This window comes from Carettochelys insculpta, chromosome 2 (genome assembly GCF_033958435.1).
Source record: "Carettochelys insculpta isolate YL-2023 chromosome 2, ASM3395843v1, whole genome shotgun sequence".
Lineage (NCBI taxonomy): Eukaryota > Metazoa > Chordata > Testudines > Carettochelyidae > Carettochelys > Carettochelys insculpta.
Window position 1 is genome coordinate 144,422,682 of NC_134138.1, and position 25,476 is coordinate 144,448,157.

The 25,476-nt window shown below is 46.5% G+C and overlaps 1 protein-coding gene across 8 annotated transcripts in view; it reads left to right on the forward strand.

The window, feature by feature from the left end:
• Positions 1-25,476, forward strand: part of CDH18 (cadherin 18) — a 1,028,199-nt gene that overhangs the window by 664,457 nt on the left and 338,266 nt on the right. For all 8 annotated transcript variants that reach the window (XM_074987814.1, XM_074987813.1, XM_074987811.1 and 5 more), the window contains one exon: positions 18,891-19,377. In XM_074987814.1, coding sequence (XP_074843915.1) covers positions 19,150-19,377 — 228 coding nt within the window. In that variant the 5' untranslated portion in view covers positions 18,891-19,149. The remainder of the gene's footprint in view (positions 1-18,890; positions 19,378-25,476) is intronic.

Sequence of the window (25,476 nt, forward strand, 5' to 3'; positions counted from 1 at the left end):
CAAACCTTCCCTAAGGGACTATCCATCGTTTATTCCATTCTTCCTCCCTTCGTTACTTGTTCACTCCCAACCTTGACCACTTGTTCATTTTCACCAGCCTGAGGGTTTAGGGTGCAGAAGTGGGCTCTGGGCTGGGGCCAAGAGTTTTGGAGTGTGGGAGGGGAGCTCAGGACTGTGACAGAGGAAGGGATGCAAGAGGGGATGTGGAGTGTGGGATCCAGGAGGCACTGCTCAGGCAGCTCCTGGGAAGCAGCCCACATGTCTCTCTGCCTCATAGGTCACATGTCCTACCCACAGCACTGGTTCTGCAGTTTCCGTTGGCTGCAACACGGGGCAGTTTGCAGAGCCCACTGATTGCCCCTCTCCCTGGGAGTCAGAGGGGCATGCTGGCTGCTTCCCTGGAGCCATGCAGAGCTGGACAGGGAGCCTGTCTGTCCCAGCTCAGTAAACCAGGCTTTTTGCAGCTCAGTCAGCTGAAGTCTTTTCATTTTTATGTGCCAGCAGTCTGTTTCCATTTTTTTTTAGGTGGAGCCCATCCCTCTTGTAGAGGGTATTTCTTCTCCCCAAAATTCCCTGGCTCCTAATTTATCCCACCTCCCTATACCATGTCACTCGTGTGTGTACAAAGCCTGCTGAACAGGCAATGGGGGAACTCAGAACTGGAGATGTTAAGTCTTGGAATGTTAAAGAAACATTGGAGAGAACTAAAATCATCACTTGCATTGTTCTCCACTACAGAAGGTGTGGGATAGCTATGACATCAGATGTAGTCTTTTTGAGTGACAAATCTGAAGTACTATGTGAAATCAACATGTGAGTGTGATATTGTGCACAAATCCCACACCCATCAACAAGGGGTCCAGGAACTGATTTAGGCTCAGCCAACGCCATCTCGCCACACTTGTGGGAGGAATTGAAAGGGAGGAGAGCTGCACATTTGGTGACAGACCACAGAAGCGCAGACCTGCAACTTTGAACACCAGCAGCAAAGAAATGAGGAAAACACAGAACTTCTCCCTACAACAACTGCCAAAATGTCCTTCCTGTGGGGAAGAAAGGACGGACTCCTGAGCCATCCTGAGGGGGAAGCAATCCTCCTTACTCATTTATATGGACTTTGCATTTTATTAATTCTCTTTTATTTGTATTGGACTCTCCACACAGGGGAGAGTCCAGGACTGATCTGACCCAGGAAAATAGGCTGTACTGTAAGAGGGGGCAATGTCTGCCTGAGAGAAAAAGAGGCCAAACTCACCACACAGACAGCAGAATGTGTTTCGTGGTGACTGGACACCTTTCATATCACGTTAACCCAGAGACAGCAATGAAGGACATGGCTACCCCTCCGATAGTTAACCCAGAGAGTGATTTTTGAAGAATCACAGGGAGAAGAGTGAATAGAAAGTGGCTCAGGGAGAGCAGCCTTAAACATCCCAGCTTGTCAGATGATTGACCAGACCCCTGGTCCAAGCCTGTTGGAGTGGGAGCGCTTGGGATGCCCTTCCAACAACTACCTGCAGGTCATAACTTGCCAATGCTTCCCTACCAGACCACCCCAGGCCTGTCCCCTCTACCCCAAGTGAGGACTGTTACAGTTAATAGACAAGCTATTTTAAGAAATTAATCAAATAAACAGCAATAAGATTTTATTTTCACACAAGAGTTCTGAAGGAACTCAAATATGAAAATGCATAACTACTAACCATGCATGTAACTTTTCACTTTAATCAGCCTTGGTACCAGATGAATGGCAGGCAGTTAATGTAATGCTGAGTTTTAAAAATGGCTCCCAAATCGATGCTAGCAGTTACAGGTTGCTGAGACTAACTGCAGTACTGGACAAGTGGGTGAAACTATAGCAAAGAACATAATGATCATCAGACACATAGATAAACAATTTTTTTGGGAAGAATAAGCACAGCTTTTGTAAAGGGAAGCAATGTCACACCAATCTATCACCGTTCTTTCAGGCTATGTCTAGATTCAAAAGATCCTTTTGCAAAAGAGACACAAATTGCACAAAGCATTTGTGTATCTCCTGCTGATGTTTCTGTCAGGAGAGGCTTTCCTGACATTTGGCCTGTCTGCACTGGCCACATGTTGGAAAAAAACCCTCTGCTGACAGCTCCCTTCTTCCTTGTGGAATAAGGATGACCAGGATGTTGGCAGAATGCTCCCGGAGTAGCAGACTTCTGTTGGGATACCGGAGGTCTCCCATCAGAAGCCTGTAATCTAGATATAGCAAGCAGATCAAAAAGGTTGAGCCAGTCAATGTAGTGTAACTGGATTTTCATAAAGCCTTTGATAAGGTCTGTTAAACTCTTAAAGAAATGAGTGGGCATGGGCTAAGAGGAAAGGTGGTCTGATGCATCAGCCATTGGTTAAAAGATTAAATAAACAAACGTTCAGAGTACATGGTCAGTTTTCAAGTTAAAGAAAGGAAAAAAGATGGAGTGCCTCCTGGATGTATTCTGGTACGTGTTCTGGTGAGCATATTAATTAAAATCTAGAAAAGGGGGTAATCACTGAAAAAGCAAAGTTTGTGGGTGATACAAAATAAATCAAGTTAGTTAAGTCTGAAGTAAAAAATGAAGAGTTACAGAAGTATGTCACCAAACTGGATTACTGGGCAACAAAATGCAGATGGAATTTCATGTTGATAACTGCTACATAATTCACATAAGAATAAACAGTCCTAACTGTAAATATACAATGATGGGTTCTAAATCAGATATTACCAACCCAAGAAAGAGATCTTGGAGTAATGATGGATAATTCCCAGAAAAAAAATATCTGCTCTACTGAAAGCAACATTAAAAAAGGATAAGAGTATGTTGGGAACAGTTAGGAGAGGAAAAGAAAATGAGATGGGAAAATATCATAATGCCAGTATACAAATCCATGGTACATTCACACCTTAAACATTGCATATAATTTTGGTTGCCCAACTACAGGAAAGTTAAAAGGAATGGGAAAACTTTCAGAGAATGCCAACAAAGATATGGAACAGCTTCCTTACAAAGAAGCAATAGAAATATGGTTGTTCAGCTTAGAAGTAGATGGGGGCATGATAGAACATCTATAAAATAATGAATGGTGTGGAAAAGTGAATAGAGAAGTGTTTTACACCCCAAAGATTGAACATCTCTACTCCAGCACTCTCTTGTCTGTTAATATCTGTAATCTGCCAAGATTTTAGTTAGCCGGACCACCACTTATCATGGGTGTGGTCAAGTTTCCCATGGTCCCATAAAGTTTCTTTATCACCACCAGCCCTGGCTCTCAGTGTTCTGTGCTGTTATTTAGCTGTAATGTATGCCTAAATGTCTTCCAAGAGCCCAGTAAGGTGGTAACGTGCTAGACAATATTGAACTCCTGTGGTACAGCACGTTCTGTCAGTCAGGTCCCGTGGGTGCTGGACTAGAGAGGTTCAACCTGTATATTATATTTCTCTATCTGCTTTTTACATAAACAAGGTGTCACCCAAAGAATGAACTGGCATCACCTTTAATACAGACAAGTACAGTTGCACAGAACACACAACTAACCTGTGGAACTCATTTCTATGGAATGTTTTATTGGCCAAAAGTGTAAATGGGTCTAAAATAAGAACTAGATCTGTTCACAGAGGATAGGTACGTCAGTGGCTATTAGCTAAAAAATGATCCAATTTGGTACTAATATGTTAAAAATAACAGCCCATCTTTGACTTCTAAAAGTTATGCTCCACTTCCTATTTTCTTCCTAGATTTTGTACTACAGTCAGGCTGCTGTTTCAATCAGTACTATTACATTACCAGCGGCTTACACTTACTGTGGCTTCCAAATGATAGGCTATGTCTATACTAGAGTGACCTGTCGATACACGTTACTCTCCGAAGAAATCTTCATGCAAAACGTCTGTTGACAGAGCACGTCCACACACGAAGCAAATCACTCTGTTGATCCAGTCGGTCAGCAGAGAGCATCCAGACTGCCTGGCCAGTTGCTCGACAGAACAGTCCCGAGAACCATCGCACAGGGTCGCGTGGACGGCAGACCCAGCGAGGCATGCCCTTAAAGGGACTCCCACCACCCATGTTCCCTGCTTATGCTGAGGCTTACCTACCTCACTGAGGGGCAGCATAGCTACTGCAGGGCCCCTGCTTTCTGTGGGAGAATTTAGCCATGGTGCCAGAGCAGCCCTCTGGGGGGATGCGCCTGACACAGGTTTTGAGGTGCATGCCCTTGGTGCCTCTCCCAGTCATGAGGCAGTGGGATGACCAGCAGTGGCTCCAGAACTTCCAAAGGCAGAAGCACACTTTCCTGGAGCTCTTTGCCTAGCTCACCCCTGCCCTCCACAAACAGGACACCCAGCTGCAGCTTGCCACCCCCCTGGAGAAGCGGGTTGCCATTGCTCTCTGGAAGCTCACTGCCCCAGACAGCCACTGCTCCATCAAGAACCAGTTTGATATTTTATAGATGTTCTATCATGCCCCCATCTACTTCTAAGCTGAACAGCCATATTTTTATTGCTTCTTTGTAAGGAAGCTGTTCCATATCTTTGTTGGCATTCTCTGAAAGTTTGGCATGGGGAAGTCCACTGTCGGGGCCATCCTCATGCAGGTGAGGCACTCTCAGGCAGCAAATCTGGTAGGGGAGAAGGGGGAAGAAGGGATCCCACCCAAGGGGTACCCTCAGGGAGCTGGGTCGGAAGGTGTGAGGGTTGCGGTTGGGAGGGGAAGCCTCTTCCCTGGGGAACCATGCCATCCCACCCTCACACAGACCCACGCTGCCTGGAAAGCCTGGAGTGGAAGGGGGATGGTGGGGGCAGGAGAGCCTGCCAGGGTACAGGGGAGCCCACCAGGGCCCAAGAATTCCCTCCCTCGATCCCTCACTTGCGTGTTTGGTTTCCTCCCCTTGCAGGTAGTTAGGGCCATCAGTACACTCCTGCTCCAAAGGGTTCTCTGCATCGCAGATCTGAACGCGGTCATGGCTGACTTCACCGCCCTGGAATTCCCAAACTGCTTCAGGGTGATTGACAGGACCCCTTATCCCCACCCATGCCCTGGACCACAGCACGGCATGGTCCATACACTTCAAAGGATACCACTCCATGGTGCTGCAGGCCCCGATCGACACTATGGACAGTTCCTTGATGTGTGTGTCAGGTGGTCGGGCTGGGCACATGACATGTGGATGTTCCACAATGCCAGCCTGTTCCATAGGAAGGGAGCAGGCACCTATGTTCCCCCTGCCCCCCAGGAGCTGGTAGTTGGGGATGTGGACGTGCCATTGTGCATGGTGGGGGACACCAGCTACCCCCCTCGTGCCCTGCCCCTACACCTGCCATCTGGACCCAATACAGGAACTCTTTAATGTCCAGCTCAACTGGGCAAGGAATCAGGTCAAGTGTGCCTTCGTTCATCTGAAAGCGCAGTTTAGGTGCCACCTGACCTGGCTGGCTGGATGTGGGTTAGCACATTTCCCAAGTCAAGGGGGTGTGCTGCACCCTCCACAACATAGTGGAGTGGTAAGGAAAGGCCCCCCTGTCAGGGTGGGAGGCAGATACTGACCTTGGCTACAAACAGCTGGGCGCAGCTCCCATTTGCCAAGCCCGTCAGGACAGGTTGCAGATCCGCAAGACCCTGAGGGAGAGCTTTTCCCAAGGACCATTCCCAGGGCACCCCCAGTGGGGCCCTCGGGCATGAAGCCCTATCCGGTCCCCACCACAACCCCAGTCACCCTCTCACTGCTCCCCGACCCCTTTCTGATACTTAAACAAAGATAAATGTGTGGAAAATAAACGGCATCATAAAAAGCTATTTACAGAGTGAGTGCAATAAATGGCAGCTGTATATAGTGGGGGAGGGGCTTGGGCAGGGATTGGGAGGGCATTAGAATTTTGATGCAGGGGCCATGACCCTGGCCCCAGGATTCCCTCCTGATGTGGGTTTGGGGTCCCCATCAGGGGGGCTTGGGGCCAGGAGCACAGGGAGGTATGGATGAGTTGGGGCTGCAGCTCAGGGAAGCAGAGAGGGCTGGCATGTCAGGGGGGTCTGGGGGACAGGAGCAGTGGCCGGAGCCATGAACCACTGTGCCAGGTTCACTACCGCTTGGGGGATGGCCGGCGGGAGCAGCAGCCCTGGGTGGCTGGGCCAACTGGTCCTGCCAGATGCCAGTATTTGTGTCTAGGTGGGACATCAGTTGGCCTCAGGCCCACATCTGCCACTCAGTTCTCCGGCAGCCAGTGCTCCACGAGGTGGGTTAGCCTCCACAAGGTGAGAGTTAGGGCCCTCTGCAGGTCCTCATCCAGCTGGCAATAGTCCCTCCAGCCGCAGGTCCACTTGTACGCTTGGCTCCAGCTCCTAGGCCCTCGAATGATTTAACTGTAAGGAAGACAAGTGGGAGAAACTGAGTTTTTCATGCAACACGGCTCCCATGGCCCCCATGGCTCTGCCTCCCACCCCCTGTGAGCAGCAGCCACAACTCCCCTGGGCCGAGGGACAGGGATGTCTGGGAGCACCGGTGTGTGTGCCCAACAGAGCGGGTCCTGCCACAGGGGGGCTCCCCAGCACCTTGGGGTCGAGAATGACTGCTGCTCCCTCTTCCCCCTTTGATGGGCTAGTGGCCAAAGAGGGGCGTCTGGACACAGTGGGGTCCCTGCATGGATGATGGGTACTCCAGGCACACACACGTGCGGCTCACAGTGCTCTCTGCGGGAGCAGGTGCTGGCTCCCACCTGCAGGCTTGGGAGCTGCACCCCTCAGTGGTGTGTCCAAGTCAGGTTGGAGCCTGCGTGGCTGGCCTGCTTCCAGCCATGGCAAGGTCTGTGTCAATCCACCAACTCTTGGAGTTTATGATGTTTGGGGAACTTAGCAGAGTGTCCCTCAAACAGGTCCATGGACACCCTGGATGTGGCCTGGCTGGAGGAGGGGCCCGAATCCAGAGTGACCACCAGTGGATCCTTGCTGGCCTCATAGGTGGTGTTGCCCTCTGTCTCTGGCTGGGTCCTGGGCTGCTGCACCTCTAGCTCTGGCTCTGGATCAGGGTGGGGGCTCCTTGGCCATGTCCGTGCCAGCTATTGGAGGGGAGGAGTTCTCAGCCCTCAGGAGGCTGTAGGGGCAGATTGTCAGTCCTACCCCCAACCTCCTGGCTGTGTCCTGGGTCTTGGTGTTTCCCTCACACAACTTCTTTACTTTCTCTAGGACTCATTCCATTGTCTGGGCCAGGGGGAGGGGGGAGGGCTGCTGTCAGGGCAGTGGTGAGCTGGGTATAGGCTGGGGTGTTTCTCTCTTGGCAGAGGGGTCAAGGAGAATGGCTTCCTCAGCCCAGAGCCCAATGATGTCCTGAATCTCTGGCCTAGTCCAGGATGGTGCCTGTCTTCTGCTGTCCCTGTATCTCCTGGGACCTCTCCTGCAGTTCACTTGATGGTTCCAGGGTGTTGCGTGACTGCTGGCTCCCTGCCATGGCCTGGGGAGATGCTGGGGAGTGGCTGTGAGGTGTGTACAACAGCAGTTTGTGGTACTGCTGCTTGCATGCTGTCAGCTTCCTACCACAGGTTTTCCAGGGCTCCATGCACCTTTAAGAATGGCCTGAGGCAGAGAACACAGACCTGTGATTTCTATGGACAGGATGTCCCCTCTGGCCATATGGCTGGTGCTGTGAAGGACAGTTCTGTCAAACCAACCCCACACCTCCTGGCATGTCCACTCTTGTTTTTTGGTTGACAGAGTCTTTCTGCCTCATGGTAGAGAGGCAGAAGACTGGCGACAAAAGTGCCACCTTCTGTTGGATTACTGTGGACAACACACTTGTTTTTTGTGGATTCTCCATGAGTTTTGTTGACAAAACCCAGCTTTGTTGGCAAAGCTCTGTAGTGTAAATGTAGCCATAGTGATTATGAAATTATTGCCACTAGAAATACGTTTTTTTGTTGTGTGGCATATATAGCTGAAAACATCGTCTGGTTAAGCAGCTGCATTTGTTATTTGTTATGTGCTGTAGATCCCTTTGAAAGCATGGATATGTGGAAAATATTACCTAAGTTTTTCTTTTTATCTGCTTCATAATTTTGGTTTCAGACCATTAATATCCCATGTCAGTATATCAAGAGAAGGCAGACCTTCATTTATTTTTGGTACCGTAGAAGAATGGGATTTTCTTTCTTTCTTTCTTTCTTTCAAGACATAGTGGCTCAGAGCAATAAAAGTAAATAAAGTTTGTAGACTGGCATAAAGGAAAAGGGACGATAACATTCTTTAAAAAATCAGAGATTACTGGTTTATTTGGCTTAAGTATCTCTGAAATTACTGGGTTCTTCTGTTTTCACTGACCAAAGGATTGCATTACATTTGATTTAAATCCTGACTGAAATCAGGTGGTGTGAAGATTTTATTTATTCGTGTTTATGTAAATAAAGGAGAGAGAGAGAGAGATGAAAACTAGAGAATTAACCACATTTTTGGAAGTTCCATAAGGCTTTTATTCAAGTTTTTTTTAAATAAAATTTCAGTTTTATTGCAGTTCTGAGTCTATATGCTGTATTAATTTAACAGGCACTAACATAGTCACTTCATATTATTTAAATTAGCTTAGGTTTTATTAGAATGGAGTGAAAGCTAGCATGAATAAATATTTATTGAGATTACTCATAGGAGAAGTTGTTCCACAGGCCATGTTGAAAAGCTTTATGAGCTGGGAGGAAGAAATGGAAGAAGACAGGCTTCACAAGGAAATGAGTCCAGAAAAACGAAAAGAAAAAGCATGGGCAGCAGCCACAGGGAGTGGGAAGATAGTTCATCTGCAGCTATATGGTCTGTGCAGTAGCCACAAACACATCCAGGGCAGAGATGTTAGGTGCCAACACACTTCTCAGTGCACTTTGTTATCTAGCTGGGTTCCTGGACAGGCAGCAAGAAGGGTGGAGATGACCCCAGAATAGAAGCTCTTTATTAGCAACTAGCCAAATATTGTGTTGTATTTGGGCAGGCCAAGAACGCAGGGAGGGAGCGTTACTAGAAGTCCATATGACAGTATTGCACTGAAGGGCAGAGCCAGTGAAGAGCTGCAGAAGAGCCAAAGGAGGAAGGAGGTCCATAATTATAAGCAGGGCTGGATGAGGCATAAATGCTGCATTTATGAGCAGTGAATAGTCAGAGTGGTAGCAGTATTAGTCTGTATCTTCACAAAACAAAAAAGCAGTCCTGTAGCATTTTAAAGACTAATGAAGTAATTTATTAGGTGATGAGCTTTCGTGGGGCAGACCACATAGTGTCAGCTGAGTGAAAGCATTCACTTGGCTGCTGCTGTGATGGTTAAGGATCGAGATGTTGGTTGCCAATGCACTGCAATGTGTAAGTTCATGTACAGTAGACCCCTGACTTAGGTGCAGGTTGCATTCCTGCACGACCCCATGTAGGTCAAATTTCACGTGACTTGGGGGAGCCAGGAGACTGACCAGTGCTGCTGAGTGGCGGGCCACAAAGAGCCAGGCCACCACCCTGAGTCATGTTAAACCGAGATGTGCACAACATGAGTGCACATATCTGAGAGTCCTACTGTACTGTCTGAAGCAGAAGGAGTACATAGTATTCCTTATAATTCACAGGTGGTCTTGGGGATGGGACAGCATCTGGGAAGGCAATACCAGAATTTCCTTCAAAGAAAGTCTGTCGGCAGGCTTGCCAAGATGTTTTGCCTGCAAACCACTTATGCTGATGCTGCTGTACAAGAACCTGCTGATGAATGGCTGAGTCATGTGCGCTTTGCAAGCAGCCAGTCCCAAGATGAGCTTAGCAAAGAGCTTCAGTGAGGGTCAATTATAATTTTTTGTTGGTTTTAAAATGAGAAGTGTTCTTGTTCTCAGCTCATTTTTCAGTTCCTGATTAGAATGACTTTAAAAGAGCAGCCGTAGTCTTTTGTCTCTCAGTAATTTCTGTAGCAAATGTGCACAGTTTAAAAGGACTGTCTTGACACTCTTGCTCGGTAGCAATGCCAAGGGAGACAAGAAAATTAAACCACCGCTTCTCTATCATAGCAAGAACCCTCATACCATGAAAAATTGTGTCAAGTCTTGTCTCCCCATCATCTGGAAGTCTCAGAGAAAAGCTTGGATAACAAAGCAAATATTCCATGACTGGTTTGTGGATTATTTTTTTTCATGATGAAAAAATATTGTGAAGAGCAAAATCTAACATTCAGAATTCTTGTAGACAATGTTACTGCATGACTTAGATTATGTATCGTTATGCCTCAACATTAAAGTTGAGTTTTTACCACCACACACTATGTCGCTGATCCAACCAATGGATCAAGGTACGATTGCTAACTGTAAAGCTTATTATCTACGTTGGACATTTAGGACACTCATCAAGGATGCAGACCATGAAGGAAAACCAACTGTGTGAGAATTTTAGAAAACTTTTAACATAATGGATGCAGTGATGGAGCAGCATGGGATGAAATAAGTGTTTGATGCATGAACAGCGTGTGGAAAAAAATCCATCCTGAAGCAGAGAATGACTTTATTGGTTTTGATGAAACCGTGGTTCAAAAGGAGTTGTGAAGATGGAGTTTAACAACGTTGGCAAAGAGGATTTGACTGAATTGCTTTGCATCTCATTCAGAATCTCTAAGCAATAAAGACCTGGAAGACCTAAATAAGCAAGCATTTGAGGAGGAAATTCAGGAAAAAGATGAAGAAGAAACAACAGAGAAGAAAGATAAAGGACTTAGAGTGAAGTCTCTTTGGCATATTTTTATCCTTGCTGATGAAATCAGCGACTCATGATCATCTTACTGATCACTCTTCCAAGATTGCACATCTCCTAAATGACAGCCTCTCATGCTATTGAGAGATTTTGGATGCAAAAATTTTTGGTGACAGCACTGGATTCTTTCTTTAGGAAAGCAAAGAAATCCAAACCGGTCACAGAAGAAGCTGGATGCTCAGGCTTTCAAGACATGGAAGAAGCAGGATCAACAGTTGCTGCACATTGTTAAGAGAGCAGGCAGGAGTGCCACGTCAAGCGGGAATGCCTATTCATGGATTGCAGTTATGGGCAGGCGCTGGGGGCACAGTCCCGAGTGCAAAATAGGAACCAGTCAAAGATAGTGGTTCCAGTCAGGGTGAATGGGACAAAGACTGTGGCCTTAGTGGATTCTAGGTGTAGCCAAACCTTGATACAGGAGGTACTCACTGTCAGGCTAGCCCAGAGGGGCATGATGGTGCAGTTACAGTGCATCCATGGGGACATGAGGGCATACCCACGACTTGGGTGGTGCTGACAGTGGGGGCCCACGAGAAACAGTGTACTGTGGTGGGGGTCCTGAAGCTAGCGTACCCAGTAGCGTTAGGTTGAGACAGGCCACACATTGTAAACCTCGTACAAGGTGACCCCCTGGGAATTTGCTGAAGGAGGGATCCCCACCTCAAACAGACAGCATCGGCCAGGCAGGAGCCAGTGGAGGACCAAGGGGAAGGAACCTCGGGGACCTTTGGTGGGGAGGACCCCAGATCCAAGAGGCTCATTGACCTCTAGTAGAAGGGCCTTGACCTGGAAGGGGATTTCCTGGAGGAGCAAAGGAGTGATGTGACCCTTAGCCAGGCCTGGGAGCAGGCTGGGGAACCCCATCCAGAGGGGACCCTATCACAACACAGGGCTCATGGAACCCTGAGATCCAGAATGACCAATTATACTGGTGCAAGATCACAGAATCATAGGGCTGGAAAGGACCTCTGGAGGTCATCTAGTCCAGTCCCCTGCTTCAAATGAACCCCAACTAAGTCATCCCAGCCAGGACCCTGTCAAACTAGGATTTAAAATCCTCTATGGGATAGAGACTCCACCACCTCTCTAGGCAACACATTCCATTGCTTCACCACCCTCCTGGTGAAGTAGTTTTTCCTAATATCCTCAAATCATGGAGGACTTTTGCCAATTACTGGTGCTCCGGCAAAAAGACACTGCTCAGGGTGGCCCTGTAATTCTTCTGCCTGGGGGATTCATTGAAAGGTCGTGCCTGAGTGCCAGAAGACCAGCCCGGCCGGAGTCCCACAGGCACCGTTATGAGTTATGACATCCTGGGCCATCGTGGGTGAGCTCCTGAAGGTGTTTGTGAGGGTCGGACTTCCAGAAGCGATCCTGACAGACCAAGGGACCAGTGTAACTTACAAGCTCATGGCTGAGCTGTGCTGCCTGCTGAATATGCACACCATGAAGACCTCTGTATAGCACCCCCCAGATGGATGGGTTGGTCAAACGTTTTAACAGGAGTTTCAAAGCCATGCTATGCAAGTTTGTGGAAGAGGACCTGCAGTTATGGGATATATGGTTACCAGCCCTCCTTTTTGCATGAGAGAAGTGCCCCAGGCCTCCACTGCATTCTCCCCCACTGAACTGCTGTGTGGGTGCCACTCAGGGGGAACCTGGACCTATTGAGAGAGGCATGGGAAGAACAGGAGACCTGCACCCAGGGGTCTGTACACTACGTGCTACAGCTGAGGGAGCGGCTGAAGGAGCAGAGCTGGCTAGCCTGTGGCAATCTGCAGAAGGCGCAGGAGGACCAGGCATGAAACTATAACCAGAGAGCAAAAGTGAGGACCTTTCAACCCGTGGAATGGATCCTGCTTTTGTTACCCTCCACAGAGTCTAAGCTGCTAGCAAAATGGCAAGGTCCACTTACAGTGACCTGCAAAGTGGGACCTGTAGACTATGAAGCGCGGCTCCTGGGGCTGCGTAAAGAGACCTGTGTTTACCATGTGAACCTCCTACAGGTATGGAAGGAACAGGAGGCCATGATGATTGCCCCTTGCCCCCCAGAACCAGAACTTGAGCCGCAGGCTGGGGAGACACAGGAACCCAAGCTGGTGGATCTTGGAACCCACTTAGGGTTGGAACAGTAGAAGCAGCTGCAAGTTTTGATTGCCCAATTCCTCCAGGTCTTGTCAGAAAAGCCAGAGAGGACCAGGTTAATCAGCCATCACATTGCTACTGCCCCAGACCAAAAGGTGAGGGATAACCGTTGCCCCTTCCCCAGGAAGATGTTCAACACTGCTTGGGGAGAAGCTGGGTAAGATGCTGATACTGGGGATGGTCGAAGAGTCACAAAGGGAGTGGCACAGCCCCATTGTATTAGTTGCCAAACCAGATGGGACAGTGAGGTTCTGTATTGATTTCCACAAAGTGAACGCCATCTTGAGGTTCGATGCATACCCCATGACCTGGGTGGAAGAACTGCTGAAGCGATTGGGGCGAGCTGAGTTCATCTCAATGCTAGACTTCAGCAAAGGATACTGGCAGATCCCTTTGACCCCCTTGGCAAAGGAAAAGACTGAGTTCCTGACTCCTTGTGGGCTGTACCACTACTCGATGAGGCCTTTTGGACTTCATGGGGCAGCGGCTACATTTCAGCACCTTATGAATGAGGTGCTGGGCCCGCATGATTTATACGTGGCTGCATATATCAACGACATCATTGCGTACAGCAGGACATAGGAAGAACATCTGTGCTACCTGTAGAAGGTGCTACGGGCACTGGGGAAGGCTGGATTAATGGCAAATCCCACCAAGTGTCACATGGGCCAATGTGAAGTGACATACCTGGGATAGATAAAGAGGAAGGTGTGGCCACTAACTGATAAAGTGCAGGCCCTCCAGGAATAACCCACAGCCACCATGACGTGCCAGGTGGAACAATTCCTGGGTCAAGTGGAGAATTATTTCCGTTTTTTCCCCAACTCTTCCACCTTAGAGACTCCCCTGACTGATTTGACTAAGAACCAACAACTTCAAGGAGTGGAGTGGTCAGAGGAATGTGATGCAGCATTTTGAATGCTACAAAACCAACTAACCTGGGAGCCCATCCTCGCCCAATCAGACTTCAACAGGCTGTCTGTCCTGCAGACAGATGCCTCTGAGGTGGATCTGGGTTCTGTATTGTCCCAGGACGTAGACAATACTTTAGCTGCAAGCTATTTCCCTGGAAGACCAGGTACTCTACAGTAGAAAGGCAGGCGTTGGCTGTTAAATGGGCCATTGAGGTCGTTTGGTATTACCTGCTGGGCAGTTCTTTTACTCTAGTGACAGACCATGCACCACTTAAGTGGCTGCAAACAATGAAGGGCTCAAATGCATGGATTATGCTCTGGTATTTGGCCCTACAGCTGTATTCATTTCAAGTGGTGCCTGACCATGTGAATGCTGACTTCTTTTCCTGCCTCACCCTTGATGAGGGGGAGGAGGTACACCCTTGGGAACCTCTCTTAAGGGGCAGGGTGTGTGACGGGATGTGCCAACCCCACACTACTCCGGGGCAGGGGGGTAGGCTTGCTGGGTGGAAAAGGCCCCTCCCCCACAGCCCTGCTGAGCATGCTCCAGCTCCAACTCCAGCTCAGGTATAAAAACCAGGGAGGCCAGTCAGTTTGGGCTGGCCAGTAGCAGGGAAAGAGCTCCTCCTAGAACTTGGTGGTGGTATCATCATCAGCAGCAGCAGCAGCAGCAGCTGCCGCCGCCGCCGCCACCACCGCCGCCACTGCCACCACCACCTGAGGAGGAGGAACAGCAGCAGTCCAGGGTGGAGCAGCCAGAGCTGGGGCAGCACACCTCATCTGAGATGAGGTAGGAAGCAGCCCAGGGCAGAGAACTGCACGTGTTGTGATGGAGATTCCCACTGAGCTGGTGGCTGGGGAGACACACTCACCACCAACAGGTCACTGGGCTGGAGCCTGGGGGAGAGGGAGGGCCCGAGCTCTCCTACCCCTACTCCTGTGACCCCGAGGAAGAGGGAGCATTGATTAGGCTGCTGAGACCTGCGTACTCTGACTAGGCCACTGAGGCCTGACTAGGCTGCTGGGCCTGACTGAGGGGATACAGATTAGGTCATGGGGGCCTGAGGACAGCAGGAAAGTCCTCTGAAGAGGCACGGGTCTGGAGGCCCTGCCACATACAGCCTTTAGGCATTGAGGAGGATGAAGAAATGGACATCTTGGACATTAAGAAGATAACTCTTGCCAAGAAGTGGGTACTCTTTTAGTATCCCTGCGTCCACTATCAAGCACATCAGATCCATTTATAAGGTAAGAATAACAACATATTTGTCTTAACTATTTCAATTTATTGTTTTTTAAGGGTTATAGGTACATTATATGTATATACAGGCATGTGAACTGTATGTGTTGGGATGTATCTCAAGCTAATTACATTATTCCTTATGGGTATTGATTCCCCTTTTGTTATAAGTTGCATTATTCAGGGACGTAACCTGGACTTACAACGTGGACTCCCTGTGTATACCAGACATTAGAAAAGTGCCTCTTGCTTTGCTGGGGTGCAGTTGCTTTCTTTCATGTAACAGAATAAAGTTGCTTTCAAACAAAAGAGTTTCTTTTATTAAAAGCAGATGAAGAATAGGCACACAGCATGACACATGCACACTTTATGGGAGGGAGAAGGGAAGGGATGTGGTGAAGCCTCACATATTTAGAGATTTGTGAATGTCCAGGTGTCATAAGCAGTCATACTGTCTGATGTGCTGTGTGAAGCGTACTGCAAATCTGTGGGGCTAAACTGCACGGGGAGAGGGGCTGGGTATGTTGGGTGGCTGTGGGAGTCTGCAGGGCTGATTGGTGAGGAAACAGGTGTGGAGTGCAGTGTAGGAGACAGAATAAAAGCCCAACTATGTTGGCAGTGACAGCGGGAAACAGTTCTGGGACACTGGCTGCCTGGAGTGTGTCGGTTGTGCACTGTATTGTTTAAGGGGTGCTCCATGGCTTTGTTCCAATACTCAGCGTTCTCCTGCCATTCCCTCTTCTCATTGTACTTCCACTCTTTCAGTTTTCTTTTCAGCAGCAGCCTGAACCATAACCACATGCATCAATTTGTCTTTTCTTTTCTGAGATTGCTTCCTTGCCCTGGGCAGCCTTTCAGCCAGCAGTAACAAGAAAGGCTGAGATCCCAGTGTTAAATCTGTGAAATGAAACTCCAACGTTTTATAAAAGAACCTTTGTTGACTCTGATAGAGCACGGACACAACCCATGCACTGTTCACATACCTATCACTGACTGGCTCTCCTGCATTGTGTGCATGTAAGTCACAAGACCCACAAAATGGTGAGTTACCTATCGGGGCAGGTGAATTCATCGTTGCAGGTTCTTCCTGTAGTCTGGGCAGTGTTTTGGATGAGCCAACACTGCAGAGGGGCCCCTATAATTAGTAATGTCATGAATCACAAGATCTACCCATAGCTATCATAATTCCTGTGGCTGGCATATAGCTGGGACTAGACAGCCTCCTCTCCCCAAATGTACACAAGGTCCAGTGCCTCAGCTAAGTGGGGGATTGTATGGTGTGTGTGTATGAGAGCTCACCACGTGTTGCTGAGCAAACAGGAAGAGGCCTTTCAAAATTCCCAAGGACTGCAAACAACAGGTCTGAGAGTTTCAGCTGAGGGCAGGGCAGTAGAGTCCAAATGGATGAGCAGAGAGGCGAGAACAAGGATTATGGAACTTGTACTGGAGGTCTACCTCAGTGCTGTAGTAAACCATGGCAATTACACTGGCAAGAAGAGCTGTAGCTACTGCACAGCAATCTCTATGCCTCTCATCGAGGTGATTTTCCTAGAGCACAGCAGTTGTGGTGTTAGTGCTCATTAAGTTCATTGCCAGTGTGGAAACCTCAGAAATTACAGTGCTAAGAATTGATTAACTGTGCTGCAACTTACCAGTGTAAGCAAGGTCTGAGTAAGGGAATTGTTAGGCAGAAATCTCATGCTTGAGGGTTATGCTAATTACAAGAGCAAAGAATGAATCCTGTTGCTTAAGTGCATGAGCTAGGCACACAGGTATGTGCCAGGAATCCTGTCCATAACTCCACCACAGACTTCTTATACTGGTTCATTGTGGCAAATTCTCAAATTGTCTTTGATTCCTTTCCCATCTGAAAAATGAAGAAAATTATATTAACTGCGCAAGGGTCTTGTAGAGGCCTTAATTAATCACTGTTAGAAAAACAGCTTGTTAGGCAGATGTTTTAGTAATAGAGCATCTAGAGAAGCTTTGTACATTGTTACTTTTGTTCATCATGGCATTGACAACTGCTGGAGATGAGATGAGATGAGGGAAGGGGGACCTGTGGTCTGATCTAGTGTGGCAAATCCTTTGAGTTTTCCAAAGAGAGAATGGAAGTGGGATCAACATGAACTTTAAAGTCTATGAAGATCTTTCCCCCTTTTGTGTAAAATACTGAATTATACCTTCTCCAACTGCGCACTGTTCTGAGCTACTTGATTGCAATTCTACCTATTTAATTAGGAACAAAAGTTTGGCTACACATTTGCTATATGCTCTGATGATATTTGATGAACTGTACTTGGATTCTGTACAAATACTGAAAAAGAATAGCTAGTATTCTGGTGGACTTATTCCTCTGAAAAGTGTATAGAAAGACAAAGAAATCCATAAACCATAAGAACTGGTGAACTTCTGCTTCTGTATGTCTCCTCTGATTTTTAATTGCTTAGCTTACTTAGCCGTTCTAAAGCTTTCCGTCTCTTACCCTCATCAGTGTATTTAGGTAGAAAGGTTACTTCTCATTTGGTTACTTTGTGTTCAGGTTTCTAGTTGATTACTTTCTCCAGCTATATTAAACAGTATACCATGAAAGACAGAGGTGGGGTGATTGTAAGATAATCGCAGTCATGGGTAAGAAGGAAAACAGCATGTTCCATGGAGAAATTGCTTTATTATATTTCATTTTAAAATGTGGTTTTTCTCCCCATCAGGAATATTGTATTATTTTACCTCAAAAATATTTCATATCAATAATTCAGAAACATCTTCAGGCACAAAGGGTGAAACACAATAAAATCAACTGTAATGTTTACTGAGAGCATTATGACTTGATTCCGCAGGGTAGAGGAGCAGTACAAACCAGATAACTTTCATATGAACACACAAACTGAAGTGAATCTCATCTTTAACATGGATTTAGTAATAGCTAATTTACCTGATTACAAGCTTGCTCCTCCTCTAACAGGACAGTTTTAATTCTAACACTGCAGTTAATATTTGTACATGTGATTTCAGACCTTGCGAATACTCAGCATCTGACATCTGCAGAGCTTATCCATTGCCACAGAATTCTGGTAATAGAAGAAGCTCTTTGTTAGTCATTCATTGGCTTCTGAAAAGATTTGGTGTGATTTATTTTAATTGCTGTTTTACCCAAGGTCGATTTTCCCTTCTTAATGTGAGGGAGAAAATAAATGACGTTACTGGGAAACAAATGCCTGTCTTGTACAATTCCAAGCACTGCTGATGTTTCAGAGCAACAGTTCTTGCTTTTAATTGTTTTATGTACATATCTCTTGAAAGCTCCAGGCAGTCCTTGAAACAGTCACAGAGAAGGTAAAGCACAGGATTTGGTCACACTGTTCTCCCAATTTGCGTCGGTTCTGACCTGGAATCTCCAAACTAACTCTGTTTTGGGCAGTTTCTTGAAACTGCCAGTAGCCGTGGTGGTGGTTTTCATAATGTTGCAGTTCTGTCTAGCTGAGGATTCATGGAGACCAAGAAGTCTTTCACATAAACTGCTAAACACTATCAATCAGGTAGAAGTGGTTTTTGGTTACTATCAACCTGAATCAGTTCTAGCACCCTGAACCAGTAGATGAGAAGCTCAGTCTCGTGCTACCAGAGTCTTTATGCACTTCAAAAAAACTTTTAAGGTGGTTAATAAAAACAATCAGAAAGCACTTGCACAAAAGGTAGAAAAAAATGTTGACTGGTGTAGGACCTGTTGACCAAGTGAATTAGCACAGCAGTGCATTAATCACCCTTTGAGGTCAAAAGGCAGTAATTAATGATTTTACTGATGTGAAAGTGGTTTTCATTTTTTCCCCTTTCTATTAGGTATAAAATGGTTGGCTGCAGCAGTCTGTGGTGAAGACCTTGGAACAAATACCAGAAATTTCTCCACTCTGTTCTTCATGATGTAAATGCAGTGTAACCTTTCCCCAGTGGGCAGTTAAACCATGGACTTGCTAAAAAAAACATTTTGGATTGTTTTTGTAAACCAGGCTTCACCTTCCCTCTTGGAGACCTATTAAGGGATTACATTTGAAAACAACAAAAGAGAAAAGGAAACCTTCAACTGGCAAGTTATCCTACAATGAGAATTACAAGCACATCTTGTATCTGCCCAGTCCTAGTTTGTCTCTGTTTTGTGCAGAGGTGTTATGGAGCTGCTCATCATGGCTCCATCAAGGTGACCAGAAATCAAACCAAACACATAGAAGGGGAAACAGAAGTGCACCATCGCCCCAAGCGTGGATGGGTATGGAACCAGTTCTTCGTTTTAGAAGAACACCTGGGACCAGATCCCCAGTATGTGGGAAAGGTAAGGTCTTATTCTATTTTTGTAAAGGACACAGGTACATTAGGACAGGAAAATGCTGTTGTTTCAGATACCGACCTAGCTGATGTCTCCGGTAAGGAAGATAAGTTGATGTTACAGACATTCACATTATATTTGCCTGGGGTCCCTACCTACAATAACAATCATGGTGGGGGGAGATGATATTCAACTATAAATTTACTATACTGCATCATCTTTAGTGTTTTACACTACAATGACAATTAAATGCTGCTGGAGCAATTGGTGCAGTTCACACCCTGGAGTGAGATTTTGTACTACTGTGAATGCAACGTGCTGAATATATTATTGCACATAGATGCTTGACAACTTCAGAACAAGTTTCAGATCTTTGCTGACAAATATGTTAGAGGCAAGATTTAACTAACAAGGTACAGACTAACCTTGAGATATGTGTGAAGGAGCGCCGTTCTGGAAAGAGTTTCACTGGGACCCTTCTTCTACCAGAGGATATACTGTACACTTCCCAGTACAGCTGGCCATGTGTAGGTATCTAGCAGAATAAAAGCACCCAGTCTACCACATCCCTTTAGGGTGCAACTGTAGAGTGGTGGGAGATTGAAAAAGCTACATTTATGTCTGCCTTTTAAGCAGTAAATTCAGGAGAAACTTCTTTATACTTTCCCACCACCTTCTGCTACTGGGTAGGTTCCAATCACAAATTGGCTTCCAGGATGTAGTGCTGTGTGAGATAATCCATGCTGAAAACTTCATTAAAAGAACATGAAGGCTGCATAATGTGATTTCCTGATTTTCTGAGAGTTTCCAAGTTAGTCTGCCAAAGTGCAGTTTTTTGTAGACATTGTGATACAACTTCACATTAAAAGATATCATATGAATTTTTCCTTAGGACCCTCATCTGATTCATTGCACAGGATGGATGGTAATCAGGAAGCGAGTCAAATATTCAGTATTTCATTTATTCCTACTCAGTCAATTTGTAGCCACAGCCTCATTTGCTGCACTCCATCCAAACTCCGCACTGATTGAACACATTATGTTTCCTTCTTTCTCTGTGGTTTTCTTCTATGCTAGCCATTTAGTATTTGAGAGCCTCACAAACATCAGTGATTTATCTTGGCAGCACCATCTTTAATATGGGAGGTATTAATACTGCATTATATATTTGGCAGTGGTTACATGTAGTTTAATGGTGTAATGTAGAGACTGACCAATGTTGTGTTATATGAGTTTTAATACTTTTATTCAAAAAGGGAAATATGGCTTGTAGAGACTAAAATAATAGCAATAATCACTGGAATTTAAATTATGGTTGCTGGATTATAGTGTCTCTTCATTTTGCACTTCTGTATCTAATTTAATGTATATCATCAAGGTTTCATTTGATGTGCTGTTAATTTGACGAGATTTATCATGGAGGGTGTGTATGTGTGGGGAGGAATATGCTAGGGGTTGGGAGCTCTAGAATTCTAGTCTCCTGTTCAGTGTCACTGACCTGCCAGTGTTATTAATCCAGTCATTTATTCTGTCTCATTGATGAGATGGTTAGTGTTTGGTATATGCCCTTTCATATTGTTCACACTCAGGGTAAGAGTAACATCACAAGAGCTGAGTCACTATTTAACGTGCTGCTATAATATTAAAAAGATCATTATTGTAATGCGCTAAGGACAAGAATAAATCTATGTGATGAATGGAAGCCCTACTAACCCCTTTACTGGACATCCCAGTATTCAGTTAAGTAAATTGCCTGTGAAGGGTTAAACTCAGATATAGTGGGTCCTTCAAAATCTACAGGAAATGTTGGCAAGCCTCCCTGTGAGCCAATGTGAGGAGAGAGTGGCATATTGAAATTGAAGCAGTGATCTGCCTGTGACAGTCTTTTGTGTGGGCAGGGAGATACTAAGGTGAAATTAGTATGAAACAAGGCATAGAAGTTTTCAGGAATATCCATACCTACAGAAGAATCTTGGAACAATGGATATGTGAGTAGAAAGGGGCTGCAATATAATTTTGTGTTTGGCTTGCAGAACTTCTCTGGATCCCTTGCTCCTGGAGTGCTGTAGGTACGACGCTTGCACCTGGTGACCCCTGCTTCCCCTGGCTCCCTCACTGCCCCGCTCCCTACCCCTGAGTCATCCTGTGATGTGACCACCTGCCCACTCTGTAGCAATGCTCTGGCTGTGTCTGTCTCTGGTGGGCCAGTTTCTTCGATTCCCAAAAACGCCTGGTGCTGAGGCCTCTCATAGAATCATAGAACAATAGAGCTAAAAAAGCCATTGAGTCCAGCCCCCCTGCTCTAAGCAGGACGAACCCATCAGATCAGCCCAGCCAGGGTTTTGTTGAGGCAAGACTTAAACATCTTCAGGGATGGAGACTCCACTACTTCCCTGGGTAGACCATTCCAATGTTTCACCACCCTCCTAGTGAAAAAGTTTTTCCTAATGTTCAACCTGGACCTTCCCAACCGCAACTTGAGATCATTGTTCCATGTTCTGCCATCCGTGACCACTGTGAACAGCCTCTCTCCAGCCTCTTTGCAACCTCCCTTCAGAAAGTTGAAGGCTGTTATCAAGTCCCCCCCCCCATCTTCTCTTCTGCAGACTAAACAGTCCCAATTCCCTCAACCTTTCTTCATAAGTCATATGCTCCAGCCCCCTAATTATTCTGGTCGCCCTCTGCTGGACCCTCTCCAATGTATCCACATCCTTCCTGTAATTGGGGGCCCAGAACTGAACACAGTACTCCAGATGCGGCCTCACCAAAGCCGAACAAAGAGGAACAATCACTTGTTGGGATCCACTGGCAACACTCCTCTTGATGCAACCTAATATGCCATTAGCCTTCTTGGCTACAATGGCACACTCTTGACTCATGTCCATCTTCTCATCCACTACAACTCCCAGGTCCTTTTATGCATAACTATTACCGAGCCAGTCGGACCCCAGCCTGTAACAGTGCTTGGGATTCTTCTGGCCCAAGTTCAGGACTCTGCATGTGTCCTGGTTGAACCTCATCAGATTTCTTGCAGCCCAGTCTTCCAAGTTGTCTAAGTCACTCTGGACCCTGTCCCTACCCTCCAGCGTATCTACCTCTCCCACTAGCTTAGTGTCATCCACAAACTTGCTGAGGGTGCAATCCAACCCCTCATCCAGGTCATTGATAAATATGTTGAACAGAACAGGAACCAGAACTGAACCTTGGGGAACTCCACTAGAAACCGAGCACCATCCCAACATCGAGCCGTTGATCACTACCCTCTGAGCCCGACCTTCTAGCCAGCTTTCTATCCATCTTACCGTCCATTTATCCAATCCACACTCCTTTAACTTGCTGACAAGACTATTGAGGGAGACCGTATCAAAAGCTTTGCTAAAGTCAAGATAAATCACATCCATTGATTTTCCCCCATCTGCAGAGCCAGTTATCTCATCATAGAAACTGATCAGACTGGTCAGGCATGACTTGCCCTTCATGAATCCATGCTGATTATTCCTGATCACTCTCCCCTCCTCCAAGTGCCTCAAAATGACTTCCTTGAGGAGCCCCTCCATGACTTTTCCAGGCACTGATGTAAAACTGCCAGCCTATAGTTCCGGGGATCATCCTTCTTCCCTTTTTTAAAGATGCGCATGACATTTGCCTTTTTCCAATCATCTGGGATCTCTCCCGATCTCCATGAGTTTTCAAAGATAATGGCCAAGGACTCATCAATGACATATGCCAACTCCCTCAGAACCCTAGGATGAATTAGGTCTGGGCCCATGAATTTATGTACATTTAGCTTTTTTAGATAGCTCCTAACCTGTTCTTTCCCCACCAAAGGCTGTCCACCTTCATCCCACAATGCATCACTTATCACATTAGTCTGGGAACTGTCCTTGTCCGTGAAGACAGAGGCAAAGAAAGCATTAAATACTTCAGCTTTCCCTACATCATCTGTCACCGGGTTACCTCCCTTATCCAGTAGGGGCCCCACGCCCTCTGTGATCACCTTCTTCTTGCTAAGAAGGTGCCTGTAGAAACTTTTCTTGTTATCCTTCACATTCTTCGTGAGTCGCAGTTCCAGTTGCACTTTCACCTTCCTGATAACTGCCCTACATTCTCAAGCTATACCTTTACATCCCTCCCTAGACATCTGTCCAAGTTTCCACTTTCTGTAAGCTCCCTTTTTGTACCTAAGTTTTCCAAGGATTTCCCCACTAAGCCAGTCTGGTCTCCTACCGTATTTACTTCTCTTGCTGTGCATCGGGATGGTTGTTTTTCTGCACCTTCAATAGGGCTTCCTTAAAGTACTGCCTAATTTCTTGGACTCCTTTTCCCTTCATGGTAGCATCCCAGAGGATTTTGCCCATCAGGTTCCTGAAGGAGTCAAAGTCTCTTTACTCCAACCCCCACCTCGGCCATTTCCCTACTCTGTGAGGGCATGCATTTTCCCAGCACTCTTGTCACTCAGGCTCCTGATCCCTTTCCTGTCCCTGATCCCCATCCTATCCCCACCCCAACCTCATTCCTCTACCCGACACATGTTCTGCTCCTCACCCTGATTCCTTTCATCCCTGCGTTTCTCTTCCTCTTCCTCCTCTTCCCCCTCATACTTCCCCACTTCCGCCTACCCCTCCTCATCCCTGCTTCTACCCCTGACACTGTCCCAGTTCCTATCTCCATTCTCCCTAGTCTTCCCCCTCTGTCATCACCCTGTTGTGACCACCCTTGGGGCTACAGACCTCTGGGAGATAGCCTTTGTCTCACTTGGGACATCTGGGGCTGTTCTCCCTCTGTCACTCCTCCTTGTCACATGGCAGGGACTTGACCCCTGCTTGCCTGCCCTGGTTGGCCATGGTGCCCACAGAGGGGTCTGCCCTGAGGCCCTGACACCCAATGCAGTGAAGGCCAAGATATGCAGTTTCTTGGAGGATATTCATGGCTCCAAGAACAAAGTGACTCTTGCCCTTCAGTCCTTGTCCTTGACACCATGAAGGCCATCTTGAAGAAGATTAAAGGGACTGGGAGGAGGGATGGTACGGCCTACAAGTTGGCCCTGCTTATATTTGGGGTGGGTCACAGATTGCTGCGAGGCCATTTGGGCATCCTGTGAAGATTGTCCCCAGCCCTCACAATGCCGCCACTCATCTTTGTCACCCCTTACCTCACATATGCAGTCTAAATCACTATCTGTCAGGCTGTCAGTTTAGATCCTGTTCTGAACCTGGGTCAGAATGTCTGCTACTTGTGTGTGGTCGTGCTGAGGGGGTGTTGGTACCAAGATATTTCTTTTCAAGATGTTTGTTCTATTACAATTGCTCTGGATTGTACTCCCACTTCCTGCCTTACATATTTTAGTGTTTTATACCATTAGCCCCACTTGTGCCAGATTCCATTAGTAAGGCCTGTCTCTTGCTCATAGTTTAGCATTAGTGAAGTCTTGACCACTGTGGCTTAGGCCTTCAGCCTCACAGCAGGTCTGTACATATGGGCTTAAATTTCAGGCCCTCATTTTACTACATTCCCCCCACTTTTTGTTTTTTCTGTGGAGGATGTTTATCCATCATCCCATAAAAAGCATAATGCATGGATGGAAGGTTATTCAGTGGACTAAAAACTGTTGTGGCCCCCTTACTGTGCCACCCACACATTCATGCCCCATCTATCCCTGAGTCCACACATTCCGTTGTAAAAATGATGGACGGTTTATTTTCCAATTGTGTTTAGTCCTTTGTGGTGGGCCTAGGAGTTTTAGGCCTGGGACCATGATGTAGGAATGTAGTTTTAATGTTGAGCCTTAGAGGCACTCCCAAATAATTATGAACAATATGGATATGATGTATGGATATATTTGTAGTGTATATGGGCACATATGTATAGTATGCATGTGTACATGTGACACAACCATTCAAGAATTTATTTCCTAATTTGGTATTGTGATTTGGTCTTTGTGGTTCTCCAGATAACAACATAGTCCTACTAGGGCATTTATTCTTCCCATCTGTATTATTATTAGAAGTAAGCTGAGTGTTTGGAAATAGTGGGATAGTCGTTGTTACAGTGTGTCCCACACTGTATATGTAAGAAAAATAAAAAAGAAATTTGGAGTGGTGACAT